This window comes from Thunnus maccoyii, chromosome 2 (assembly GCF_910596095.1).
Source record: "Thunnus maccoyii chromosome 2, fThuMac1.1, whole genome shotgun sequence".
Lineage (NCBI taxonomy): Eukaryota > Metazoa > Chordata > Actinopteri > Scombriformes > Scombridae > Thunnus > Thunnus maccoyii.
In genome coordinates, this window is record NC_056534.1 from 484516 (window position 1) to 509705 (window position 25190).

General features: G+C 41.2%; 1 protein-coding gene across 2 annotated transcripts; it reads left to right on the forward strand.

The window, feature by feature from the left end:
- Positions 1-592: 592 nt before the first annotated feature.
- capn2b (calpain 2, (m/II) large subunit b) lies at positions 593-25037 on the forward strand. Of its 2 annotated transcripts, none has more exons than XM_042431802.1 (21): positions 593-1321; positions 5653-5722; positions 8271-8389; positions 9178-9311; positions 11484-11652; positions 12150-12233; positions 12329-12414; positions 12828-12893; positions 13075-13235; positions 13583-13752; positions 14097-14108; positions 14328-14539; positions 15993-16029; positions 16987-17052; positions 17669-17726; positions 17803-17867; positions 19054-19125; positions 19225-19303; positions 23692-23808; positions 24710-24768; positions 24851-25037. In XM_042431802.1, the coding sequence occupies exons 1-21, from the start codon at positions 1085-1087 to the stop codon at positions 24872-24874; spliced, it is 2097 nt and encodes a 698-aa protein (XP_042287736.1). In that variant the 5' UTR covers positions 593-1084; the 3' UTR covers positions 24875-25037. The 2 variants fall into 2 exon arrangements, with proteins under 2 accessions (XP_042287736.1, XP_042287743.1); XM_042431809.1 differs by having other exon boundaries at positions 596-1321; positions 19057-19125.
- The last annotated feature ends 153 nt before the right edge of the window (positions 25038-25190 follow it).

The following is a 25190-nucleotide window of genomic DNA, read 5'->3' on the forward strand; positions in this document are numbered from 1 at the left end:
ACACACACACACATACATACACACACACACACACACACACACATACACACACACACACACACACACACACACACACACATACATACACACACACACACACACACACACACATACACACACACATACACACATACACACACACACACACACACACACACACACACACACATACATACACACACACACACACACACACACACACACACACACACACACACACACATACACACACACACACACACACACACACACACACATACACACACACACACACACACACACACACACACACACACACACACGCACACAGCCTGCAGACACTGCTCAGGGCACGTCTGTATGTGTATTTATACTTCTGTAACTGAAATGTCTTCATTGTTCTACTTTAAGTTATTTTATCTTTATATATTTTAAACAGCTAAATCACAGTTCTTGTATTTGTAATTTGGCTAAAATGTGACTCATTCTGTTGACACACTTCTTTATTCTGATATCTGAGACTGTGTGCATCATGTTTTCATTCCTCACGTGTGACAGTGAAGCTGTTTGACCGCGCGGACAAACAGCGACACCTTGTGGTTGATTTTATAACTTGCACTCTGAAGAAACTTCAGACTTTACAGACATTTCAGACATTTCCTTTGACTTTTTTATTTACTGTGTGAAGAAGCTTTAGACTTTTTTTAAACTGAACTTTTAAAGACTTGTATCTCCTAGACTTCAGACTTTCTTCTACTTTTTATATTTTACTTTTTTATACCAGAGAGACTTTTTATGACGTTTCATGGCGATTTATATCGGTTAAAGAGACTTTTTGTGACTTTTGGGACCTTTGATTCGCTCTCGTTCCTGGATTTAACTTCAGTCTGAAGCAACAAGCAGACACATCTGCAGCTGAAGAAGTTTTCGGAGAGTTTAAGAAGGTAGAGAGAGGCAGACAGACAGCGGAGAGAGAGAGCGGTGACTCCTCCTCTGGATTTCGGGGCGGAGGTCTGACTGAAAATCTGTTCAGAGAGGAAAAGTTTTGTGTAGAAGAAGCTGCGACAGTCTGAGACCAGCTTTGACTATCTTCTTCTCCTCCATCATGTCCGGCGTGGCGTCCACTCTGGCCAAGCAGCGGGCCCTGGCCGCGGGCTTCGGTACCAACGCGAACGCGGTGCGCTACCTGAACCAGGACTTCGCGGCGCTCCGGGCGCAGTGCCTCTCCGCAGGAAGCCTCTTCACCGACCCGACCTTCCCCGCCGCGCCCGAGGCGCTGGGCTTCAACGAGCTGGGCCGCAACTCTCACAAGACCCGGGGAGTCACCTGGAAGAGGCCCACGGTAAGAGTCCGGGCCCGGGAGCGGCATCTGGGGACGGGTAGATGGGTGGGGTGGTGGGGGGGGGGGGGGGGGGGGGGGGGGGGGGGGGGGGGGGCTTTACTGCTCTACTGCTCCTCCCTGATGAAAAAACACCGGAATCCACAAAACTGTCTTAGATATTAAAGAGTTATAGAAATGTTATAGATAAGTTATAGATAAGTTCTAGATATGTTAAGGAGATGTTATAGATAAGTTATAGAGATGTTACAGTTTGTCTTTGGTACATTTCTCAGATCAGGAGTGTTCAACCTCACATCATCTGGTCACTTGTGCTCATCATAGAAACAATTTCTTCTTCTTCTTCTTCTTCTTTTGAACAAATGATAAACGCGTTGGCACATCCTGCTGCTGATGTACAGCTGTCTGCTGTTTCCTATATTATTAGATCAACATGTATTATACTGGTTCTCAACCCCCCCAAACATCTGTACAGATGTACAGATGTACAGATGTTCAATTAGCAGTTATCATGAGATGATAACTGCTAATTGAAAGATAATTGATGAACTGCTCTCAGGTGAATGTTGACGTTTTAGATCAACCAGCTCAGAGCTGCATCTCATGAAGCTTCAGCTGGTAAACACATGTAGACAGAAAACAACACAGTGTTCTGATGAAGAACAACAAAGAAATGAACAGAGCCAACAGGCAGGAAGAAGAGGAGGAGGAGGAGGAAGGCTGCGTGGTGAAGAGTAGGGAAGCGAAACAGAGGAAGAGGTAGAGGAGGCCAAAGACAAGGTCACGTTCCTGATGAAATACGTAACTGTGGAGCGTGTTCTTCATCACGGCTGGTCGAAGGATGCAGCTGCATGTTGGGAGAACAATCAAAAGTTTCATAGACAGAACAGTATGTGATCCAACAACCTGCTGTTACAGTGTTCTGTAATACTGTAATACACTGTAACTTACTGTAATACTGTAACTTACTGTAATACTGTAACTTACAGTAATACTGTAACTTACTGTAATACCGTAACTTACCGTAACTTACTGTAATACTGTAACTTACTGTAACTTACTGTAATACTGTAATACACTGTATTACTGTAATACTGTAACTTACTGTAATGCTGTAACTTACTGTAATACTGTAATACACTGTATTACTGTAATACTGTAACTTACTGTAATACTGTAACTTACTGTGACTTACTGTAATACCGTAACTTACCGTAACTTACTGTAATACTGTAACTTACTGTAACTTACTGTAATACTGTAACTTACCGTAACTTACTGTAACTTACTGTAACTTACTGTAATACTGTAACTTACTGTAACTTACTGTAATACTGTAACTTACCGTAACTTACTGTAACTTACTGTAACTTACTGTAACTTACTGTAATACTGTAACTTACTGTGACTTACTGTAATACCGTAACTTACCGTAACTTAGTGTAATACTGTAATACACTGTATTACTGTAATACTGTAACTTACTGTAACTTATTGTAATACTGTAACTTACCGTAACTTACTGTAACTTACTGTAACTTACTGTAATACCGTAACTTACCGTAACTTAGTGTAATACTGTAATACACTGTATTACTGTAATACTGTAACTTACTGTAACTTATTGTAATACTTCATATTACAGCCTCACAGGTTGTAGCACAGACTGACAGACTGTTTACTGACAACATGGCCAAGCATTTTAACTGTCTTGTTTGTAAACAATGACACGAGGACATATTTACTTTTGAGAGATAAACTGAGGATTATGATTCAGATTATTATGCTTCATGTGTTGCTGTTTGCAGATGTTAAGATGATCTGAGAAATGTACCGAAGCAACTGAGAAAACAAAAGTACTTTTGGGCCTTTTATAAGTAATTTCAGGGTACAAGGAGTTGGAAATGTTATACTGTTATACTGTAGTAATGCTGTAGTTATACTGTAGTTATACTGAAGTTATACTGTAGTTATACTGTAGTAATGCTGTAGTTATACTGTAGTTATACTGTAGTTATACTGTAGTAATGCTGTAGTTATACTGTAGTTATACTGTAGTTATACTGTAGTAATGCTGTAGTTATTCTGTAGTTATACTGTAGTTATACTGTAGTAATGCTGTAGTTATACTGTAGTAATGCTGTAGTTATACTGTAGTTATACTGTAGTAATACTGTAGTTATACTGTAGTTATACTGTAGTAATACTGTAGTTATACTGTAGTAATGCTGTAGTTATACTCTAGTTATACTGTAGTTATACTGTAGTAATGCTGTAGTTATACTGTAGTAATGCTGTAGTTATACTCTAGTTATACTCTAGTTATACTGTAGTAATGCTGTAGTTATACTGTAGTTATACTGTAGTAATGCTGTAGTTATACTCTAGTTATACTCTAGTTATACTGTAGTAATGCTGTAGTTATACTGTAGTTATACTTTAGTAATGCTGTAGTTATACTGTAGTTATACTGTAGTAATACTGTAGTTATACTGTAGTAATGCTGTAGTTATACTGTAGTAATGCTGTAGTTATACTCTAGTGATACTGTAGTAATACTGTAGTTATACTCTAGTTATACTCTAGTTATACTGTAGTAATACTGTAGTTATACTGTAGTAATGCTGTAGTTATACTGTAGTTATACTGTAGTAATGCTGTAGTTATACTGTAGTAATGCTGTAGTTATACTCTAGTTATACTGTAGTAATGCTGTAGTTATACTGTAGTTATACTCTAGTTATACTGTAGTAATACTGTAGTTATACTGTAGTAATGCTGTAGTTATACTGTAGTTATACTGTAGTAATGCTGTAGTTATACTCTAGTTATACTGTAGTAATGCTGTAGTTATACTGTAGTTATACTGTAGTAATGCTGTAGTAATGCTGTAGTTATACTGTAGTTATACTGTAGTTATACTGTAGTAATGCTGTAGTTATACTCTAGTTATACTGTAGTAATGCTGTAGTTATACTGTAGTTATACTGTAGTAATGCTGTAGTAATGCTGTAGTTATACTGTAGTTATACTGTAGTTATACTGTAGTAATGCTGTAGTTATACTGTAGTTATACTGTAGTTATGAAACAAACAATAACAACAATATATAGATAGATAGATGGTAGATAGATGATATATAGATGATTGATAGATGATAGTTAGAGTCCTACTATTAATCTTCTACTAAACTATCAATGATTCATTAATAATCAGTCTATAGATGTAATAAATGGTTAATGGATAATGTTTATTAATGTATTGATCAATAACTATAACTCCTCCTGTGGACACACAGACATGTTTGCTGTAATAATATAAATGTCTTCATAGGAGAAGTTATAATAAATACTGAACATTAATAAAGTAATATATCTGTTTATAACTACAGTATAGTGAGTTCTATAAACTGTATATATCTTGATTATTAATGTGGGAGAGCTGAACATGAGTGCAGTGAGTCATATCAGAGATGGTTAATAGCAGTGAGATGAGTCACTACACAGTCATAAAACAGAGGTGGTTCCTGTGAAGAGTTATATGGGTGTGGAGGGAAAACATTTACTCAGCGCTGCCTCACTGTTTATCCCCAAATCTCCAGCAACAGTTCCTGGTTGTTTCAGGGTTGATGTTGGACTGTTTAGTGCTGCACAGATGTGTTGTCCTGGTGCAGATGTGTCACTCTGAGGTTTTTCAGAAGCAGGAAGTAACAGACAGAGGAAGAGGAGGGAGTGACGACTAAACTCTAAACTAAAAACTAAACTGAACCAAGTAAACACACAATCACACCGTTACATCCAGGTGTAGCAGTAGACAGACTTCCTGCTGTAGTTTATGATTCAACCTGTGCAGGAAGTTTCAAGAGTTTTCACCTCACAGATATTTAAAGAATTTTCCACAAAGTGACCTCCAGTAGAAGAGTCCCAGCAGGAGGAACCACTAAAACTGGACTAACTGTAATCCAGAACCATCTAATGATTGATTGATCAGTTATAGATATCAGATTGATCGGTGGAGTCCTGGACCTCTGACTGAGTCTAATCACATATTTATGACATTATATTTTCCAGAGTGTAGACTGAACCAACAGGAAGTAGAAAACTAAAGAATCATGTTTTCCTTCACTGGTTTCCTCTCATATTCTCTCCAACGTGCTGCCATATTTAAAATCATTTGTGTGGATCTGCTGAAGTTCAGAGTTTCAACCGACAGCAGCACCTGACAGTTCAGCTTCACCTGCACAAAAACCAGAGACACAAAATGACATTTTCTGATGATCAGAGTATGATGTGTTCAGAGGATATTAATAAGTGTCTCTGTGTCTCCGTCCGTCAGGAACTGGTCTCTAACCCGGAGTTCATCCTCGGCGGAGCCACCAGGACCGACATCTGCCAGGGAGCTCTGGGTGAGTTTCTCCTCACTGTCCCTGAACGCCTCACAGCGTCCAGGCTGTCAGACTGTCCCTGAACGCCTCACGGAGTCAGATTGACATTCATTGAGGAGCTGCTGCTGCTGCGTGTGCAGACAGGTACGCTGGCATGTCAGCGTTCAGGTCTGTCTGCACACGTCCGGAGGTCAGAGGTCACAGAGCTGCTGTCGGTCTCTGAGGAGGAGAAACAAGTTGAAGAATGAAGCAGGAAGTGTTTTAAAGATAAAGTTTAATGTTAAATAGTTCATGTTAATGGACTGTTGATCAGCTGATGGATCAATAATTCATTAATATGGTCTCCTGGGTGAAACATATTTGTTTTATATGTTCAGTCTGCAGACGTCTCAGAGTCAGAGCGGTGAACATGATGTCATCATCCTGCTGGTTTACACTTCGTATCTGAGAAATACTGAAGAATACTACATTACCCATCGTCCTCGGCTGCTGAAGTTGTAAACAAAACGTGTCACCATGGTTACGAAATCCACTCAAAGTGACCCAGAAATGAAAAGTGAACTGATTTAATCTTCAGGTTGTAAAATGAGTTGAATCTGCTCGCCGTTAGTGAATTTAACGCTCTGTGATTGGCTGAAATGCACCCTGGGAGTCGTAGTTAACGTCTACCCTGAACTCTTTATGCCTACAGAAGCAGATATTTTCTAACACAGATGATTCACCAGGAGTTTCATGTTGATCAGATGTAGTGATGGAGGTTTGTCTTCTTCCATCAGTTTCCAGTCTTTATGCTAAGCTAAGCTAACCGGCTGCTGGCTGTAGCTTCATATTTATGAAACACAGCAACAGGACAGCAGGAAGACAGGTGGGAGTTTATAAAATAAGTGTCCACACAGTGCAGCTGATAATAACCTTTTACATGTTACAATAGTAAATAATGGACGTAGCTGCTGTGACGTCATCCACTTCCTGTTCTGAAGCCTTGAGTTCAGCATTTCATTAACGGGACAGAATTCACTAAATGAACATCATGATGTATTAAAGACTTCCATACAGTCTGACTCCAACACATGATATGATTCACTAACTAAAGTTTAATGATACAACAAAACCACTTTACTGCATCCAGACATGAGAATATAATCTGTGTTTCAGATGCATTAAACTGTTGAGAAGTTGCTGAATACTGCGTGTTGATCCGCCTGCTGCAGAACCAACAGACCGCTCTGTTTACAGCAGAACATTCTCTGTTCTACCATGAGAACTTAATGAGAACCAGCTGAGAACCTGCTGTAATTAAAGGAGGGCGATGCCACGCCGAGGCCTGATTGGCTGAGCAGGAAGTGGCACACGGACAGGAAGAGGCCTGCCAGCTATTGTTAGAGATTCAAACATCAGAGAGAGAGAGAGAGCGAGTGAAGACATGAGCTGTCAGCCAATGAGGACACACCCTCACACACGCACACACACACACACACACACAGTGTTGCGGTGGTGACTCACCAGCATGTCGTGCCTGCATTAAACCACGGCTCGGCTCTGCGCTGTTGCGTAACACGATTTGTTCTCACATGTAGAAACATTTTCATCAGTCTGGAAACGACAAATTCAGATTCTGCTGAATGTTTTCTCTGCGTTCAGCCTGTTTGTTGTAATTTAACTCGTATGTCGGTCGGTGCAGGAATTTGGCTCAGAGTGAGACCTCTTACAAACTAACCGTGCTGTGAATATTTGTGGTCAGAGGCTGCAGAAATGTCTGCAGGCGGTTTTTTATTCGCATGATTTAAATTTGCTGTTGCTTCATCAGAGAGACACAAGCAACAACAACAACAACAACAACAACAACAAGAGATACAGAATGTTTGATAAGTTCTCCAGCATCTGTATGATGTTACAGATGTTCCAGATGTTACTGATATCGTCCTGTAAGAGGAATAATTCGCTGACTGAGAAACAAACAAAGGAAACAGACAGAATATGAAATGATGTCCTGGTTCAACATCTGTTGTTTCTTAATGTTCCAGCTGCTGCTCCAGTTCTTCATTAGAAGCTCTAAAGTGAAATCTCTCAGACCAAATTACTTCAATGTTTTAATTTAATCTAAATTTAAATTTAATTTATTGTAAATTTGCTTCTTTTTATAACCTGACTGAATGAAGTGCAGTGTGCCTGCAAATGGCTTTAAAGTCTCTTTTCTTTTTTTTTTTTTTAAATCTAAAATTTGTTGATTAAATATTTGGTTTCAGATCAAAAATTCTAATTTCAGACTTTGATGTTCCTGTTGTTAATAAAGATTATTGAGATAAATAAACGGATCTCCTTCCTGATGAATCAGATAAGACAGACGAGCTCTGCTGCCTGTAGGAGGCGCCGTCAGGCTGTAGACTGTACCTGAGTGTTTACCTGTCCGTCTGTCTCCAGGTGACTGCTGCCTGTAGGAGGCGCCGTCAGGCTGTAGACTGTACCTGAGTGTTTACCTGTCCGTCTGTCTCCAGGCGACTGCTGCCTGTAGGGGGCGCCATCAGGCTGTAGACTGTACCTGAGTGTTTACCTGTCCGTCTGTCTCCAGGTGACTGCTGGCTGTTGGCGGCCATCGCCTCGCTGACACTCAATGAATACGTGATGGCCAGAGTCGTTCCCTCAGATCAGGGCTTCGGTGACGACTACGCTGGCATCTTCCACTTCCAGGTAACATAAGAGTGATACGTTAACCCAGTTTAACCCAGTTTATCCCAGTTTAACCCAGTTAAACCCAGTTAAACCCAGGCTTATGTTAGTTAACGGCTAACGGAGCAGTTACGGAGGTTATTCTTGAAGACCAGCCTGCAACACAACGTGACATCATCCTGCAAGGAGCTGCGTCGGCCAATCACATCCATGCAAGCTCACATCCTGGTAGATTACTCTGTAAAGTGAAAGTTGTCACAATCATAGTAACAAAAGATAAAACAGTTTCCACCATGATAACTTTTCCTCTCTGCGGTGTTTGAACTTATTCATCTGTTACTCAAACTGGATTCATGTCTCACTGGTTCCCGTGGCAACACGCCCTGGTCCAGTTATCAGTCTCAGTTCTTCTAACATTCTTCAACAAAGATTCTGAAGGACTGAAATGTTGTAGTTCTGTGAAGCTGAATATCAGACGTCATGTTTCAGACTGTCTGAGCTCCTCTTCCTCAGTGACAGCAGTGATTCTTCCTCTGCTGTCTGACAGATGATTGAGTCCTCACCTAACAGACTGGAGGAAACTCGTTAGCCTAGCAACATCAGTGCTAAAAACAACCCAGGATGCATCACTCTCAGTAGCAGCTAGTGTTGTTATTACAATACATATTACTGTTATTCAAAAAGAACATCTGATGTTGTGAACAATGTAAGACAACGTAGGATAAAACATGGTCTTGTAGTAATTGAATCTTTGTTTAAAGCTGGAGACAGGAAGGAGAAAGTGTGAGTGTTTCCTCTGCTCTCTGTAGTTCTGGCAGTTCGGCGAGTGGGTGGACGTGGTGATCGACGACCGGCTGCCGGTCAAAGACGGAGAGCTGATGTTCGTGCACTCGGCGGAGGGGAGGGAGTTCTGGAGCGCTCTGCTGGAGAAAGCCTACGCCAAGTAAGACAGCAGGGATTCAACCTGACAACCATCATTAGTACGAGTTGTAATAACAAAGATACTCACCAAGTTCCCGTCTGACATCTGGGAACACGGTGACGAAACTTTTACTATTCGCCTTTGTTTTCTCTTCCAAGTAAGTTTGACTGAACTGTTGGTTTGTTTCAACACGTCTGATCCGTGTTCCTGGTCTGTCAGACTAAGTAAGGCAAGTTTATTTGTGTAGCACATTTCAACAACAAGGTGATTCAAAGTGCTTCACGTAGAGCATAAAAGACATTAAAACAGAATATAAAAGCAACACAAGTAAAAAGACATAAAAACAATTAAATTGTGTTAAATTTGGAAATAAAAAGAAACTAAGAAGGGAATAAGACAGATAAAACAAGAGAATAAAAGTAACAGTGCAGTGTAAAATATTAACCCTTAATGTGGTTTAATGAAAGGCGGCAAACAGAAAAGTCTTCAGCTGTGATTTAAAGACCTGAGAGTTGCAGCAGACCTGCAGTTTTCTGGGAGTTTGTTCAGATATGTGGAGCATAAAAACTGAACGCTGCTTCTCCAGGTTTAGTTTGGACTCTGGGGACAGAAAGCAGACCTGATCCAGACCTGATCCAGACCACCTCTGGATCAGGTCTGGATGGTTCATAATGTAGCAGCAGATCAGAAACCATTCAGTGCTTTATAAACCAACAGCAGTATCTTTAACAGACAGGAAGCCAGTGTAAAGATCTGAGAACTGGACTGATATGATCCACTTTCTTGGTCTTAGTGAGGACTCGAGCAGCAGCGTCTGGATCAGCTGCAGCTGTCTGATCGACCTGTGAAGACGGCGTTACAGTAGTCAAGTCTACAAGATAAATGCAGGACCAGTTTTTCCAAATCCTGCTGAGACATAAGTCCTTTACTTCTTGATATATTCTTCAGGTGACAGTAGTCTGACTCTGTAATTGTCTTAATGTGACTGTTGAAATTCAGGTCTGAGTCCATGACGACACCAAGATTTCTGGCTTGATTTGTAGTTTTTAACATTATCGATTGAAGCTGAGTGCTGACTTTTAATCGTTCTTTCTTGGCTCCAAAAACATTTACTTCAGTTTTGTCTTTGTTTAATTGAATAAAATTCTGATACATCCAATCACTGATTTGTTCAGTGCTCTTACTCAGTGCTTGTATTGGACCAGAGTCCCCTGGTGATATGGTTATGTAAATTTGTGTGTCGTCTGCATAACTGAGTTAACATATTTTATTGTTTTCCATAATCTGAGCCAGTGGGAGCATGTAGATGTTGAACAGAAGAGGCCCCAGAATGGAGCCTTGGGGAACTCCATGTGTCATTTTTGTCCGCTCAGATGTGTAATTACCTATAGACACAAAATAGTCTCTGTCCTTTAAGTAGGATTCAAACCAGTTCAGTACTGTGCCAGAAAGTCCCACCCAGTTTTCCAGTCTAGTAATGTGTTGTGGTCGACCGTGTTGAATGTGGCACTGAGATCCAGTAATACTGATACTGAAATTCTGCCACTGTTAATGTTTAAGTGGATGTCATTGAAGACCTTAACAAGAGCAGTCTCAGTGCTGTGGTTGAAATCCTGACTGGAAAACATCAGAACGGTTGTTTAGGGTCACAAAGTTGTTCATCTGTTGAAAAACAGCTTTTTCGGTGATCTTAAAAACAGGAGGTTTAATGAGCAACTATGGGCCTAGAGTTGCTCATTAGTGAACTGTCTAGAATGTTGTTTTTTAAGAGTGGCTTGATGACAACATGAAACTTCCCCTTTAATATTTATTCATTGATGGAGAGTAATTATTTACAGTGGAACCCTTTAGTTCAGTTATACAGTACTTTATTAATCCCTGTGGGTAGATTCGTCCTTTTGCCACTGTGCAGTGCTGGAGCATCAGCTGCAGTGAACTGATTATAGGAAATGGCAGAAGTATTCTGTCTTTGTCTCAGTGGTTAGAAAAGGAGAACAGAGACCAACAAACATACAGAAGAAGCGAAGACACGTCTGCCTGAGTTGAAAATGTCTCAGCTTAAAGTAGAAACTGGCATGAAGCAGAAGTATTTGGATTCGCTGGAGGCACAGAGACCACACACCGTTTCATCTTCACTGATAACTCGTTAAACAATGTTAAACAAGCTGAGTCGGTCCGTACATATCATTGCAGAGTGAACGGCTGCTACGAGGCGTTATCTGGCGGTTCCACCACCGAGGGGTTTGAGGATTTCACCGGAGGCATCGCTGAGAACTACGACCTCCAGCGCCCCCCATCCAACCTGTTCCAGATCATCAAGAAGGCCCTGGAGGCTGGAGCGCTGCTGGGCTGCTCCATCGACGTGAGTCTGATGAACCACCAACATCATCACATCACCTGCAGTCATTCCAGTACAATAAGTTGTAGTTGTTACACTTACAGCAGGATTTGAGGGTTTTTCCATATATTTAATGTTTATCATTTTCTACCTGCAAGATTTTTAAAATCTCATAATAGAACAAACATTTTGAATAAGCTGAAACAAAGCAAGCTAAAACTAAAGTTCTTGGTCATTACAAATATATCACATAAATCCTTCAGCCAGTAGCTTAAGTCTCATCTTAAGTCCAGTCAGTTACAGCTCAGCCAGCAAACCAGATCCAAACTCTACCAGAAGCTACACACAGAAAATAAGTTCAATCCGACAGAGTTCGACCTCAAACCACATTTCTCGTCCTCGCTGGTCAAATTTAGAGTAAGTGATTATTTAACTGAGACAAAGTGATAATGATGATGGTAATGATGGTGATGATGATGATGATGAGATACTGAGCTGTTTCTCTTTTGTGTTTGATGTAGATCACTAGCGCTGCAGACTCGGAGGCCGTCACTCGCCAGAAGCTGGTGAAAGGCCACGCCTACTCACTGACCGGCGCCGTGGAGGTAAAAATCACTTCCTGAGGATGAAATGAGATGAGACAATGAGATGATATGAAACAAGTCGAAAATGAGATGTTTTTTGTCGTTTCTCTCTCCAGGTGAACTACCGAGGTCGGCAGGAGAAGCTGGTGAGGATGAGGAACCCCTGGGGTCAGGTGGAGTGGACCGGAGCCTGGAGCGACGGGTAACCAAACCCACCACAACACCGACATACAACATAACACAGCTTCACCCTGGAGAGATTAGAAAAGACTGGTTTAGATTAGACCAGCGGTGAAGAGATGAGATTATATGTAAAGACGTCAAATTAAATGAGATGTGATGAGACGAAGACAGGATAAGATAATATGATTAAATAAAATGAGACAAGTCTGGATGAGAATGACATTGGTTTAGATTTTAAAGATAAAACAAGGTGAGATTATATGGAAACAGGTGAAATTAGACAAGATGACATAATGACAGATTGATTTGAGACGAGATGAGAAGAAATTACAACCGATGAGCTAAGATCAGTTTACACATTTACTGTTTCTACTGTCCTTATATGTAGAAAGTTTGTCCTATTTTAACAGTTGTATTATGATGTTGGTCCAGGTCGTCTGAGTGGAACTCTGTGCAGGGAGACTGTCCACATGCCAACGCAGAGGACGGAGAGTTCTGGTAAGTGGGTTCTTAGATACAACTTTATTGATCTATGAAGTTGGAGGTCGATGATAAGTAAGTCTTTGATTCTTTCATTTAGTGATACAGGAAGTCCTGACAGTGTTAGATGGAAGTGGTTGTGATGTTGGTGTTTGTGGTTTTGGCTGCAGAGTGAGAGCTCTTTGTTGCATCTCTACAGGATGTCCTTCACCGACTTCTTGCGTCACTACTCTCGTATCGAGGTATGCACTTTGACCCCCGACGCCATTGGAGACGACTCTGTCAAACACTGGAGTGTCAGCAAGTTCGATGGCACCTGGAGAAGAGGATCCACCGCCGGAGGCTGCAGGAACCACCCCTGTTAGTACTGGAACCACTAATACTAGTACAGACTGCTTTCTCTTCAAGAATCGGTACCTGCAATGAATAAGTGCTAAAAGCTACATCCACAGTTTTTGAAGATAAAGTGATATATACAAGTAAGAAACACCTTATTGAAGGCCCCTTGGTGTTGATCAAGGTTGACACCACCTGATAAGACCTTAACTGACTGTGGTAAAGGTTTTTTCATCACCTGTGAAGGTTCCTTGGGGTTTACATGTTGCACGGTTGGAACACAGTTTGCGGATCGAGCTGGAGGTTTGAAGAGTTCCCCCTGGTGTGAGGTGATGTTTTGATAAAACTGGAAGCTGTTTTCTCCTCCGCAGACACATTCTGGATGAATCCACAGTTTGTGATCAAACTGGACGAGGAGGACGACGACCCAGATGATAACGAGGTGGGCTGCAGCTTCGTGGTCGGTCTGATCCAGAAGAACCGCAGGAAGCTCCGGAAAGTTGGAGAGGACATGCACACTGTCGGCTTTGCCATCTACGAGGTGAGAACTGAAGAAATGAAGGATTTGCTTTAATATAAAGGGAGTGGAAGTGTGAGGCAGGAGTGCAGGAGTTCTTCAGTGACAATAATAATGAGAGGAAGACAAACAGACGACATTTACACGAGCGAGAGGTCATCTTTAAATAAAGCTGTGCTTAACTTGAAGACAGTTTTAGCTTCAGCAGCTAACAGCAGCTAACAGCTGCAGAGTCTGAATACTTCTTCCATCTCTGTCTAAAAGTTTGTAGGATATACAAGATGTTCTCTGTTAAAGCAGCTACCTGACACATAAACAGACATCCACCTTCAAAACTAACTATTTCCTTGTTTTCTGTTGTGTTTCAGCTTCCGCAACAGGTGAGCACTGGACCCATGACACCATCTTCAGGTTAAAGGTCAAACCCACAATTCATTCTTTGTTCAGGTCATCAGGTTTCAAAGTCTGTCCTTCACCTTCCAGTTACATCAGCTTCACCATCAGCTTAATAATTCAGAACAGAAGATATAAAGATGATGCTTATTGGCTAAACCACTTGTCTTTGTGCCTGCTCCTGATTGGCTGCTTTCCTTTGTCAGTTCCACGGGCAGAGGGAGGTGCACTTGGATAAGAACTTCTTCCTGACCCACGCTCAGACGGCGAGGTCAGAAACCTTCATCAACCTGCGCGAGGTCAGCTCTCGCTTCAAGCTTCCGCCCGGCGAGTACCTGATCATTCCGTCCACCTTCGAGCCGCACCTCAACGGAGACTTCTGCATCCGGGTGTTCTCCGAGAAGCAGTCAGAGATCAAGTAAGACCCCCAAACTGCTGTTACGGGTGTGTTCCAGCCTCCAGTCAGTGATGGTGCCATTTAAAACCTTACTTAAGTAAAGCACAGAAGCATTTTCAGCTAAATTTACTTAAAGGTAGAATCATTCTGGAGAAAGACTGTTGATATTTGAACTAAATACACCCCCCCCTTCATTCTCCTTCAGAAGCTCCACCCCTAAATTCATGGACGTGCGCTGCCATGGCAACGACCAAAAGAGAAATATGGCGGAATCCATAGTGATGCGCTGGCTGTAGAGTCACAACTGCAGGACATTAAACAGCTGCCTGCTCAGATTACGCTTCACTAAAAACGATACAGTTAATAAAATGGAAGCATATGTGAACTGGTCACAGCATCTCTCTCCAGTTCACCAGTCCTCCCACCATCCAACAGCTGCTGGAGACTGTGGCTGAATTCAAATGTCCAGACTTCACCTCACTAATTATTATTATCAATAATAAAAACAATAACAACAATAATAATAATAATAATAATGATAATTTGCTGTGTAAAATATTCACTTTTTTTCATTTTTGTTATAATATAGTAATATAAAAGGCCTACAGACTCAATAATGTGGATTATTATAATCAGCTAAACTACAGTCAGCTCAGCTCAGAATTTAATGTGAATATAAAATTATAATATTAGTCTCACTGAGCATTTTGACCAGATTTGTTGAGTGTACAGCAGAAAAGCTGCACATATCAAAACCATCAAGAACCATTCAGAAAACACTTGAATTGAGTTTTCAGGGTCAGCAATTTTAATTTATCTCTGCAGAAGCACATGAGGTCTAAAATCCGTCTCAGAGCGCATCGTGCTCGCGGTCCGGCGCCCTCGCACACTCGACGTGATGGTGATGAACAGGTCATGGTACATGTGACTAAGCGCTCAGGATTCAGCCTGTCATGTCCTCACACAGACAGCTGCTGTGAGCACTGACGCCCCCTGCTGCTGATCCACTGGAACAATGTTCCATCTACAGACCAGAGCTGCGTCTGAACACCGAACGGACAGCCAGCGGACTGTGAGGACATATTCTATCAAAGAATATCAGCAACTGGCTTTAAGTGTCTTAAAATTGTACTTCAGTACAGTACTTGAGTATCATGTTACTGCCTCCAGTTCTTCCTCAGTCAGCACTGAAGGTCTTTGGGCAGAAATCCAAAGAACTGAGCCGGTCCACATTCTTCAGCTGTGGTTCGTGGTCGAGTCCACATTCTGTATAAAAACCGGTCTGTAGTCGCTCATCTGCCTCTGAATGGATGTTTTGAGGCCTGAACTGTTTGCAGTTACTGTGAAGGTGCAGAGGACATAGAGGACGTCTGTGTTTGTAGGTCTGCCGTCCAAATACAGTGCGTAGGCGTATTAGACCTGAAATGAAATAAAAATGTGTTTTCTAACCTGTGAATGATTCTCTGTCTGTCAGACCCTGTGACGACCCGGTCAACGCCGAACTGGATGACGTAAGTAATAATAATAATAATAATAATAATAATAATAATAATCATAATGTCTCGTATCAACCTTAGAACATCATCATGACTGTCAAACTGTTTTTAAACAATATGACAAACTGTAGTAAAAACATCCTGGAAGATTTAAAGTCAAATATTACAAAATAATAAAAAAGGTTAAAAATCACAACCTAAAATTGTTTCAAACAAATTAACTAAAGGACACATGACATCAACTCTGGTTATTTTAGTCGTTTTGTTCATCATTTCTGTCAGACTGAACTCACCACGTTAACGGCTGAGGACGCGCTGACATCACAGTGACATCACAAAAAATTACGACCCAAACGGTCCGTTATAAACCATGACAGTTAACCGCCACTTCCTGTTTCATCTTTGACCTCCTGTACTGACTGCAGGTGTGTCTACACAGTTTTAATGTTAATGTTTAATGAGAGATTACGAGCAACATTTCAGGTTTGTTCATTTTCAGTTTGACCTGCAAATAAAGTGGTTTAGATAAACTGGGTGAACTGGTTTGTTTCTTGAATCTGTCACTGGACAACACTACCAAAAAAACACCAGAGCTTTCAGGAGGGGTCTTCATCCTTAAATATATAATAATAATAAACCTGTTTTACAGTTTTGTTGCCTGAAGGGCAAAACTCCACAGTCATGTTGGATCATATGACACATGAGATTTGACAGCTGTTGTTAGTGACAGGACAGTACCGTATCCTGACATGATACGACAACATCATTCTATAGTTCACTTCTACAAAGAAGAACAAAAGAGGATTTATTCTGGTGCCAACGTGCTGCCAGGCGACATGATAATATCTGTACAACTGCAATAAAACAATTAAAACCACAGTCTTAATTATCTGACCTGACATCATGAACCAGCAGTTATTCACAGTGTTGATTATGAATATCTAACTGTTGTCGTGTTGTTTGTGTGTCCAGGAGACGGTGTCTGATGAAGAGGTGGACGCAGGATTCAGAGGCTTGTTCACAAAGCTCGCCGGAGACGTGAGTTCACACCACAGACTCTAACAAAATAATGGACGCAGCCACCGTGACGTCACTCATTGGTTTGGTTTATGGACTCCTGTTTAGAAGCCTTGAGTTCACATTTTGACCGTCGCCATCTTGGATCATCATGTCTTTAGTTTTGCAAGTGTTTGCTCATAAAATAAAGTGTTTTTGACCAGATGAAAAGTCATTATAGTTCAACCGAACATGTGAAACTAACTTCACAGCAATCCATCCGATTCTTGTTGAGATATTTCAATAAAGAACTAAAAAAATCAACCTCATTGTGACGTCACCAGAAGATCACCAAAGTCAGCAGGATTCATCCTCTGAGAACCTCGAATATATGAACCAAACTTCACAGAAATCCAACCAACAGCTGTTGAGATATTTCAGTTTGAGCCAAAGTGGTGACTGTCATTAGCAGTAGCATCTCTAGAGCTACGTAGCATGGCTAAAGATGGACGTGTCTCAAACCTACTCAGAACAGCTTTATGGCTTTCAGAAATATACTGTGAGCATGTTAGCTTATAGCTCAGGTACAGTTTGTTCAGCTGTTTAAGAAGCTGTGAGGACAGGGACGGCGGTGTTTGATGTTCTTCTTGTGTTTCAGGACATGGAGATCTCTGCGGTGGAGCTGAAGACCATCATGAACAAGATCGTCGCCAAACGTAGGCTGAAGCTCCCAACAGTCACTGTGAACACACAAACAGCTGCAGCGTTTTTAACTTCCTGTTTTCTTCACAGGAACCGACATCAAAACCGACGGCTTCAGCCTGGAGACCTGCAGGATCATGGTCAACCTGATGGACGTATCCTTTCACTTCAATTCAGTTTTATTTATATAACAAGAGTCATCTCAGGGCTCTTTTCACATAGAGCAGGTCTAGACAGAACTCTTTAACCTACAGAGACCCAACATTCCTCCATCAGCAGCAGGAAAAACTCCCCTTTAATGGGAAGAAACCTCAAACAGAACCGGACTCTAGGTGGCGTCGTCTGCCTCGACAAGTTGGGTAGAGAGAGAGAAAGAAGGAGACATAGAGAAGCATAATAACAACAATAATAATAGTAGAGATATGTATGACTGGCAATAATAGTAGCAGTGATAGCTGGAGGACACCAACAGGACGGCGCCACCATCCCCACAGAGTTTAGTAACAAGCATTAATGATACATGAATACAAACAGACGGAGGAGACGTCACAAACATCACATTCAACAACAGATCTGGGAGATCTAACAAAGTTCGTCCCTCAGGTCAATGTACTTCCGGTTGGTTACCGTGGAAACGACAACAATACATCAGACACATCAATGTGAGAGTTTATTTTTCAAGCTTCACCTCAAATAAAGAAATCATATCAGAACTTGGCTAAAGGCAAAGCTTTCATTAAAGTGATGATGAGGCTGTAACCTTCCTCACATGAAACTGACAGAAACGTCGTATTTCCGTCATGTTTTCCATCGTCGGAGCTCAGACTGTTGCTCTTTCAATGATGTCACCTCGTCGTGTCTCTTCTTCTGCAACGGTTTAACGGCACCAACTGGAGAATTAGCACCACCTGCTGTTTATCTTGATGAACTTGGAAATTCAAGTTTGGATGGAAACTTGACGATTAATAACGTACAAAAATCTGCTTTTGAAACAGGTGAATTGATTCAGAATCACAGAAGATATTAAAGATCTCAAATCAATTATCTGGATAATGAAGTTGTCTTTAGATCATTTCTCATAATTATCTAGTTATCAGGAAAACAACATTTCTCTTCCAGGTGGTTGAGCAGGTGGTTCATTAAATTGGAGGGTTGATGGTTTCATCTCTGACGGTTTCTGTGTCGAAGTGTCTTTGAGCAACACGCTCCTGACGTCATGTGTAATGAGTGTAACGCCATCATGAGATAACGAGCAGCTACAGCGTCTCTAACGCAGCGTCTCAGCTGTTTCATGAGCCTCATTTAGGGGCGAAAGTGCATAAAAACTCTTTAACTTCACAGCAGGACAGCGGCAACGGCAAGCTCGGCCTCGGAGAGTTCGCCACGCTGTGGAAGAAGGTGCAGAGATATCTGGTGAGATGTGACCTTTGACCTTTAAATTCTTTAAATTCAGAAGTCTGTATTTACCCGACGAGTTCTACAAACATTTACAAACGTGCGTCTCGTCTGCAGTCGATCTACAAGAAGAACGACTCTGATGACTCGGGAACGATGAGCACTCCAGAGATGAGAGTCGCCTTCAAAGATGCAGGTCGGTTTTTATTTCTTCTTCTTCTCTCCTGCAGGAATGTTCGACTGATACAGACATAATGTATGTTTTTCTAATTTAGTCCATCATAAGGAGAGAAATGTGGCCAAAACCAAAGTATTATGACTGTAAAAACATAAAAATCTGATTCAAAAATTAAATAATAATATATAATAATTTATTAACCTGATTCTGTTTTCACCAAAACTCTTAGAAACTGTCAGAGTCCTTCAATCTTTCTCTTGAATTTCTCCAGCTGAACGAGTCCTTGTTGCAGCAGCTTTTCTTGGCTGTGTTGTGTTTATTGGCTGTAATCGTCTGACCAGCAGCTGCAGACTGCTTCCTGTCTGGCTCAGTCCCGGTGCCACAGGAAAGTAACTGGCCAGGCTATTTGGTTTTTATGGGTGGGCCCCAATCACGGATGTATAAAGAGAACTGGATACGGCGTTGGAGGCGGGGCCCCGTTCATTCCTATGAAAGTTGCTCAGTGGCGCATGAAGCCAAAAAAAGTTCAACTTCCGTGTATAAAAGTACCCGGATCTTCCGGGATCATTGGGCCTGTAGAGCTACTTCCTGTTAGCCCTCCGGCTAACTTGAATGGAGATAAAACAATTCAATCGTGCGGCTCTTTTAGACTTTCGACGGGTCACTTCGCGGGGGTTGTGATGCTCAAAAAAATTTATCCGCTGATTTACGGACGTCTCTTCCACAATGTAAGTCTATGGAAAAAAGTCTTTTTGGGCCCAACAGCGTCATGTGACGTTGTAATTACACGGTTTGGCTGTTATGTCGAATTGACCTCACAGCCCGGCGCTGTTCCTGGGGGCTTGGCCCCAATACCCCATGATACCCCAGGCCCCGCCCCCAGCACCATCGCCGCTCAACTATTGCCCCATCCAACCCACACAGACATCAGCCAAACAATAAAGCATCAACAATCAGACATTTCCAGCACCAACGCTACCTGCTAGCTCTGCTGCTAACTGAACAGTCAAGCAGTGACTGTAAGTTACTGAAGTTAGCTCATTAGCCTACAGTAGCAAACTGTCCAAGTTATAGCTAGCTGGGTTAGCTAGTTATGTAGCCTTAATACACATGTTCAAACAATGGAGGTTGTGTCTAAATTTAACTGTCAAACAGAGTAAAAAGTTCAACTGATGATTAATGTGACCGAAACAAGAACACATACATTTTTACAGGTAATGTGTTCAGTGACAAACGTTCAGAGGTAACTTTATCCTCAGTTAACATGTCATTACGCAGCTTTTTAACCACGTTTGGCTTGACCTTCTTCTCAGTTTGTGCGGCTATGCTAATGTTAGCTGACTAGTCTGTGAGGGTGAATTATGGGAAGTGTTCTGTGTTGCACTTTTAAATCCCTTTTTGGGATTTTAGGGCATTTTCAGACCTGTAGTTTGTTTGCTCTGGTCCAAATCAGTTGATGGGTCGGTAAACTTGGTGCATTTTCCTCTTGGTTCAGTTTCTTTTCACATAGAGAAAAATCCAAATGAGCCAAAATGCATCACCACAAGCCACATGACCACGTTCACTTCACTCATTGGTCAGATGTGTTGGGGGCGGGAGCAAGAACGTAAACACAGGAAGAAAGTCCTGAAGTAGGTTCACGTTTGTCCAGGTCCGACCTCGATTTATTCTCCAGATAGTTTTTAGTTGTTGTCGCTAATCCGCATCCCAGCATGCAAAGCGCACCTGGCTGTGGGAGTCGTGTAGTTCAAACTTGCGTAGTACATCTAGGTGGGTCAGATCGAGGTTGGATCACGTTCCACCACAAATGAACCGCTCCAGAGTTTGTTTGGGACCAGACCGAGACCACCTCCTCTAAAGAGTTCCCTAAATCTCACCAGCACAACCCTGTTTTACTCCTTTAATGCATCATGTTTTATGTATTGAAAAACTAAACTTAAAAAATAAACTTAACTAAAGACTTAACTTAACTTAACTTAACTAAACTAAACTAAACTAAAAACTAAACTAATCTAATCTTAACTTAACTAAAGACTAAACTGAACTGAACTAATCTAAGTGGTAGCAGTGAGGGTAATAAGCGCTTCACTACTGAAGGTTTCAGACTCTTTGTGTTGTTTTGATCAGATCTCTCTGCTCATGTTTGTTCACCGTTTCTTTATTTATGTTCTTTGTTTATTTTTATCTGCATCCAGTGAAATGAAATGTGTGTGATCAGGTGGTTTCTGCCTCCAGTGAAACAGTTAACCGTTAGTATTGAAACTTCAGGGCTGAGTGAGTCACAGTGCTTCCCCGCTGACTCATTCAGCTGTGGGACGAAAACACTTGGAGAGGAAATCTTGTTTTTACAGCGTGCTGTACTCCTCCCAGCCCAGTCAGGAATGAGGAAGAGATTTATTTTTTTTGCTGGTTCATGTCAGCTGCGGAAAGTTACAGCTTTCAGGGTGAAGAAGCTGAATCTTTACACTGATAATTAAAAATAAAAAGTTTCTCCTGTTGAGGATCTTTTGTGTCACTTCTGTTCACTAACATGTCTTCTTCTTCTTCTTCTTCTGCTTCTTCTTTTTCTTCCTCTCTGTGTCATTAATTCTGTGTGTTTTTCCTTCTTGGTGTTAAAATGACTGTTTGTTTGTGTTTCTCGCTGTGCTGCTGCTGTTGGACGCTCTCCACCTCCACTTTACTGTCAGTACACTGATGTCCAGGGTACGTCCTGCTGGGGGAGCACATGTTCAATAGCAGCACGGTTAGCACTGTTAGCACTGTTAGCACTGTTAGCTTTGTAAGCACTCTTAGCTGTGTTAGCACTGTTAGCTGTGTTAGCACTGTTAGCTGTGTTAGCATTAGAAGTAGCAGTTCCATCCTACAAAGCCAAAATGCAGTAACATATGTGGTTTGTTTAACATACAGACAGGTGACAAATGAAAGGAAAACCTGGTCCAGGTCTGAATGCTGGACCCCTGCAGTGAGGGGGTCTGGGGGCTCTGTTATGCTGACATGGTTTGGGTCCACTTGTCCCCTTAGAGGGAAGGGTCACTGCAAATCAATACAAAGTAGTTGTGAGTGATCAGCTTTATCCTGTGATGAAACATGTCTATCCTGATGGGAGTGGTCTCTTCCAGGATGACAATGAATGGTTTTATTGTCTTGCTGTAGTATTACAGGAAGACAATAGTATTAAATGATGTGAATCATATGATTCATTCAGTGTTCAACTAGATCTCACTGTAGGGGTCAAATATTCAGACAGTTTTTCTTTTAATTTGTCACCTGTCTGTATGTCACATGATCACACTCTATGTATAATTTCAATGAAAACATGTTAAATTTACATTAATTACAAAACGGACCTTAAACACAGTTACTACACTCTGCCCCATATAGAGACATTCAGCTAGACTAACTAGGCTAGCTAAAGCAAGAAAGCTAAGTCAACTCTAAGCTAGCTGGTGAGACTGCTAGCTTTAGCTAAATCTTTGGCTAAAGCTAAAGTTACTTTTCCCCTAGCTGTTCCCTGCTATTGAAAAATGCCAAGTTTGAAGAAGCCACATCTTGATGATTCAGTTTATTATTCCACATAAATGAGACAGTAGTTATATCCAATAATCATGAACAAAAACAGATACTAGTCATGCTAAAAGCTAATTACCCTAACTTAACAAACTAACACAACCTACCATCTCAGTCTCAGGCTGTAGTGGAATTCATGTGACTTGTGCTTAAATTTAAAGTACAGTTCTATATTTGTCTTCATGTTTGGATCCAAACCAACAATGAACTGATCTACTAACCAGTATTGTGTTTGTATCAAAGCTGATATATCTTATTAAAAACACGTCAGTGAGTCTCACCGCTGCACTGGGTCACATGTTCCTTCATCATGTTAGTTTGTTTAGAAACGGCTCCAAAGACTAATAACAGCATCATGTTTTCAGTCTCCAGAGAGTAGTTTAGTGTAAGGCAGACGCTACTGAGCATGTGCAGGAACACGGTTCTGTTTACAGCTTTGCTAGCTTGTTGTGCTGCAGATCACAACCTCTGGACTTTATACTGAAGTTATCCTAGAAATTTATAATATAGCACACAGCTATAATATAGCTATAACATAGCTGTGGTTAACCATGGCTAACCACGGTTAACCACAGCTATCAATATCTGAACCAGCTTAGTGAGATTTTTTGGTTATTAGATGATTCCACATGTGTTTTAACAATTAAAATAAAGAAAAACCCTTGAATGAGCGGCTGTGTCCAAACTTTTGGCTGCTACTGTAGTTCATACGACGTGTCGTCCAACGTCACCGCAGCTATCTGACTGACGATGCTTTCAGATGTGTCTGCGTTAGCATGTTGTTAGCATGTTGGCGGTCTGGTTTCTTCTCCTCAGTAACACCTCCTCTCGTCCTGCAGGTTTCACTCTCAACAACACCATCTACCAGCTGCTGGTGGCTCGATACTCCGACCCCGACATGACCATCGACTTCGACAACTTCGTGGCGTGTCTGATGAGGCTGGAGATGATGTTCAGTGAGTCCACCGCTCTTTCCTCTGATGGCTAACATTGGAAAGCTAACTATTAAGCTATTAAGCTAGCTATTAAGTCAAATACTGACTGATTTCTTCTATGTTTTATATTTTGGACAGTAATTAAATATTTAAAGAATCAGTTACATTTACTCACACTTCCTTGTTTTTTATTGATCTTTTAGTCTATAAAATGTCAGAAAACAAACAAACGTCCATCAGAGTCTGAGGAGACGTCTTCAAACGTCCAAACAGTCCAACACACAAAGATTTTCAGTTTACAATGATAGAAAACAACCTGGTGTGATCTAATAATCAGTTCCCAGTTTGGGTTTTAAAGAAAATGTACATGTTGGATTTTAATTAGTTTTTGTTCAGTTATGACATCACACTGGGAGGCGATTCTGATTGGCTTCTTCAAAAGATGAAATGTTATTTTATCACTAAGTTGTTGAAGCAGCATTTCATTAACATCTCTACAGAAGTATTATGAGCTTGATGTAGTTAAAGTACTGCAGTAAAAGTACATAAGTATTATGAGCTTGATGTAGTTAAAGTACTGCAGTAAAAGTACATAAGTATTATGAGCTTGATGTAGTTAAAGTATTGCAGTAAAAGTACATAAGTATTATGAGCTTGATGTAGTTAAAGTATTGCAGTAAAAGTACATAAGTATTATGAGCTTGATGTAGTTAAAGTACTGCAGTAAAAGTACATAAGTATTATGAGCTTGATGTAGTTAAAGTACTGCAGTAAAAGTACATAAGTATTATGAGCTTGATGTAGTTAAAGTACTGCAGTAAAAGTACAGTACTTGTAGCAGTTATCATCCATGTTACTGGTTGACTGAAAGTATTATTTTAATAATAACCGGATGTGACGTGTGATCCATCTTCCTCCTCAGAGATCTTCAAGAAGCTCGACGCTCACGACAGCGGCTCCATCGAGCTCGACTTCAACCAGGTGAGAACAGACGCACCTGAGAAACGTGACTGAACTTCAGCAGTTCAGGTGTCTTCATGTTGTCTCTTGTCTCTTCCTGCAGTGGTTAAACTTCGCCATGATCTGAGCCGCCGCCGCCGGAGCCTCAGCGTCACTGCAGCACGCCATCTTCCTGTTTCCAGCCGCAGCTTCTCCTCCTGTCACTAATACTTTATATGAGACTTTATTATTACACAACCCGACTGACACAGTCCATGTAAATGAATCTAATAAACGTGTCCACTCGTTAACAGGCTGCTGTTTGTTTTGTGATTCAGTCAGATAGAAACGTGACTGTACGTAAAGATGGACGACGCGTCTCCACTTCCTGCCGCCATGTCAAAGTGAAGCCGGGAGAGCGGCCACTTTGCTTGTGTGACGTCATTTGGAGTCTGCGCAGTAGA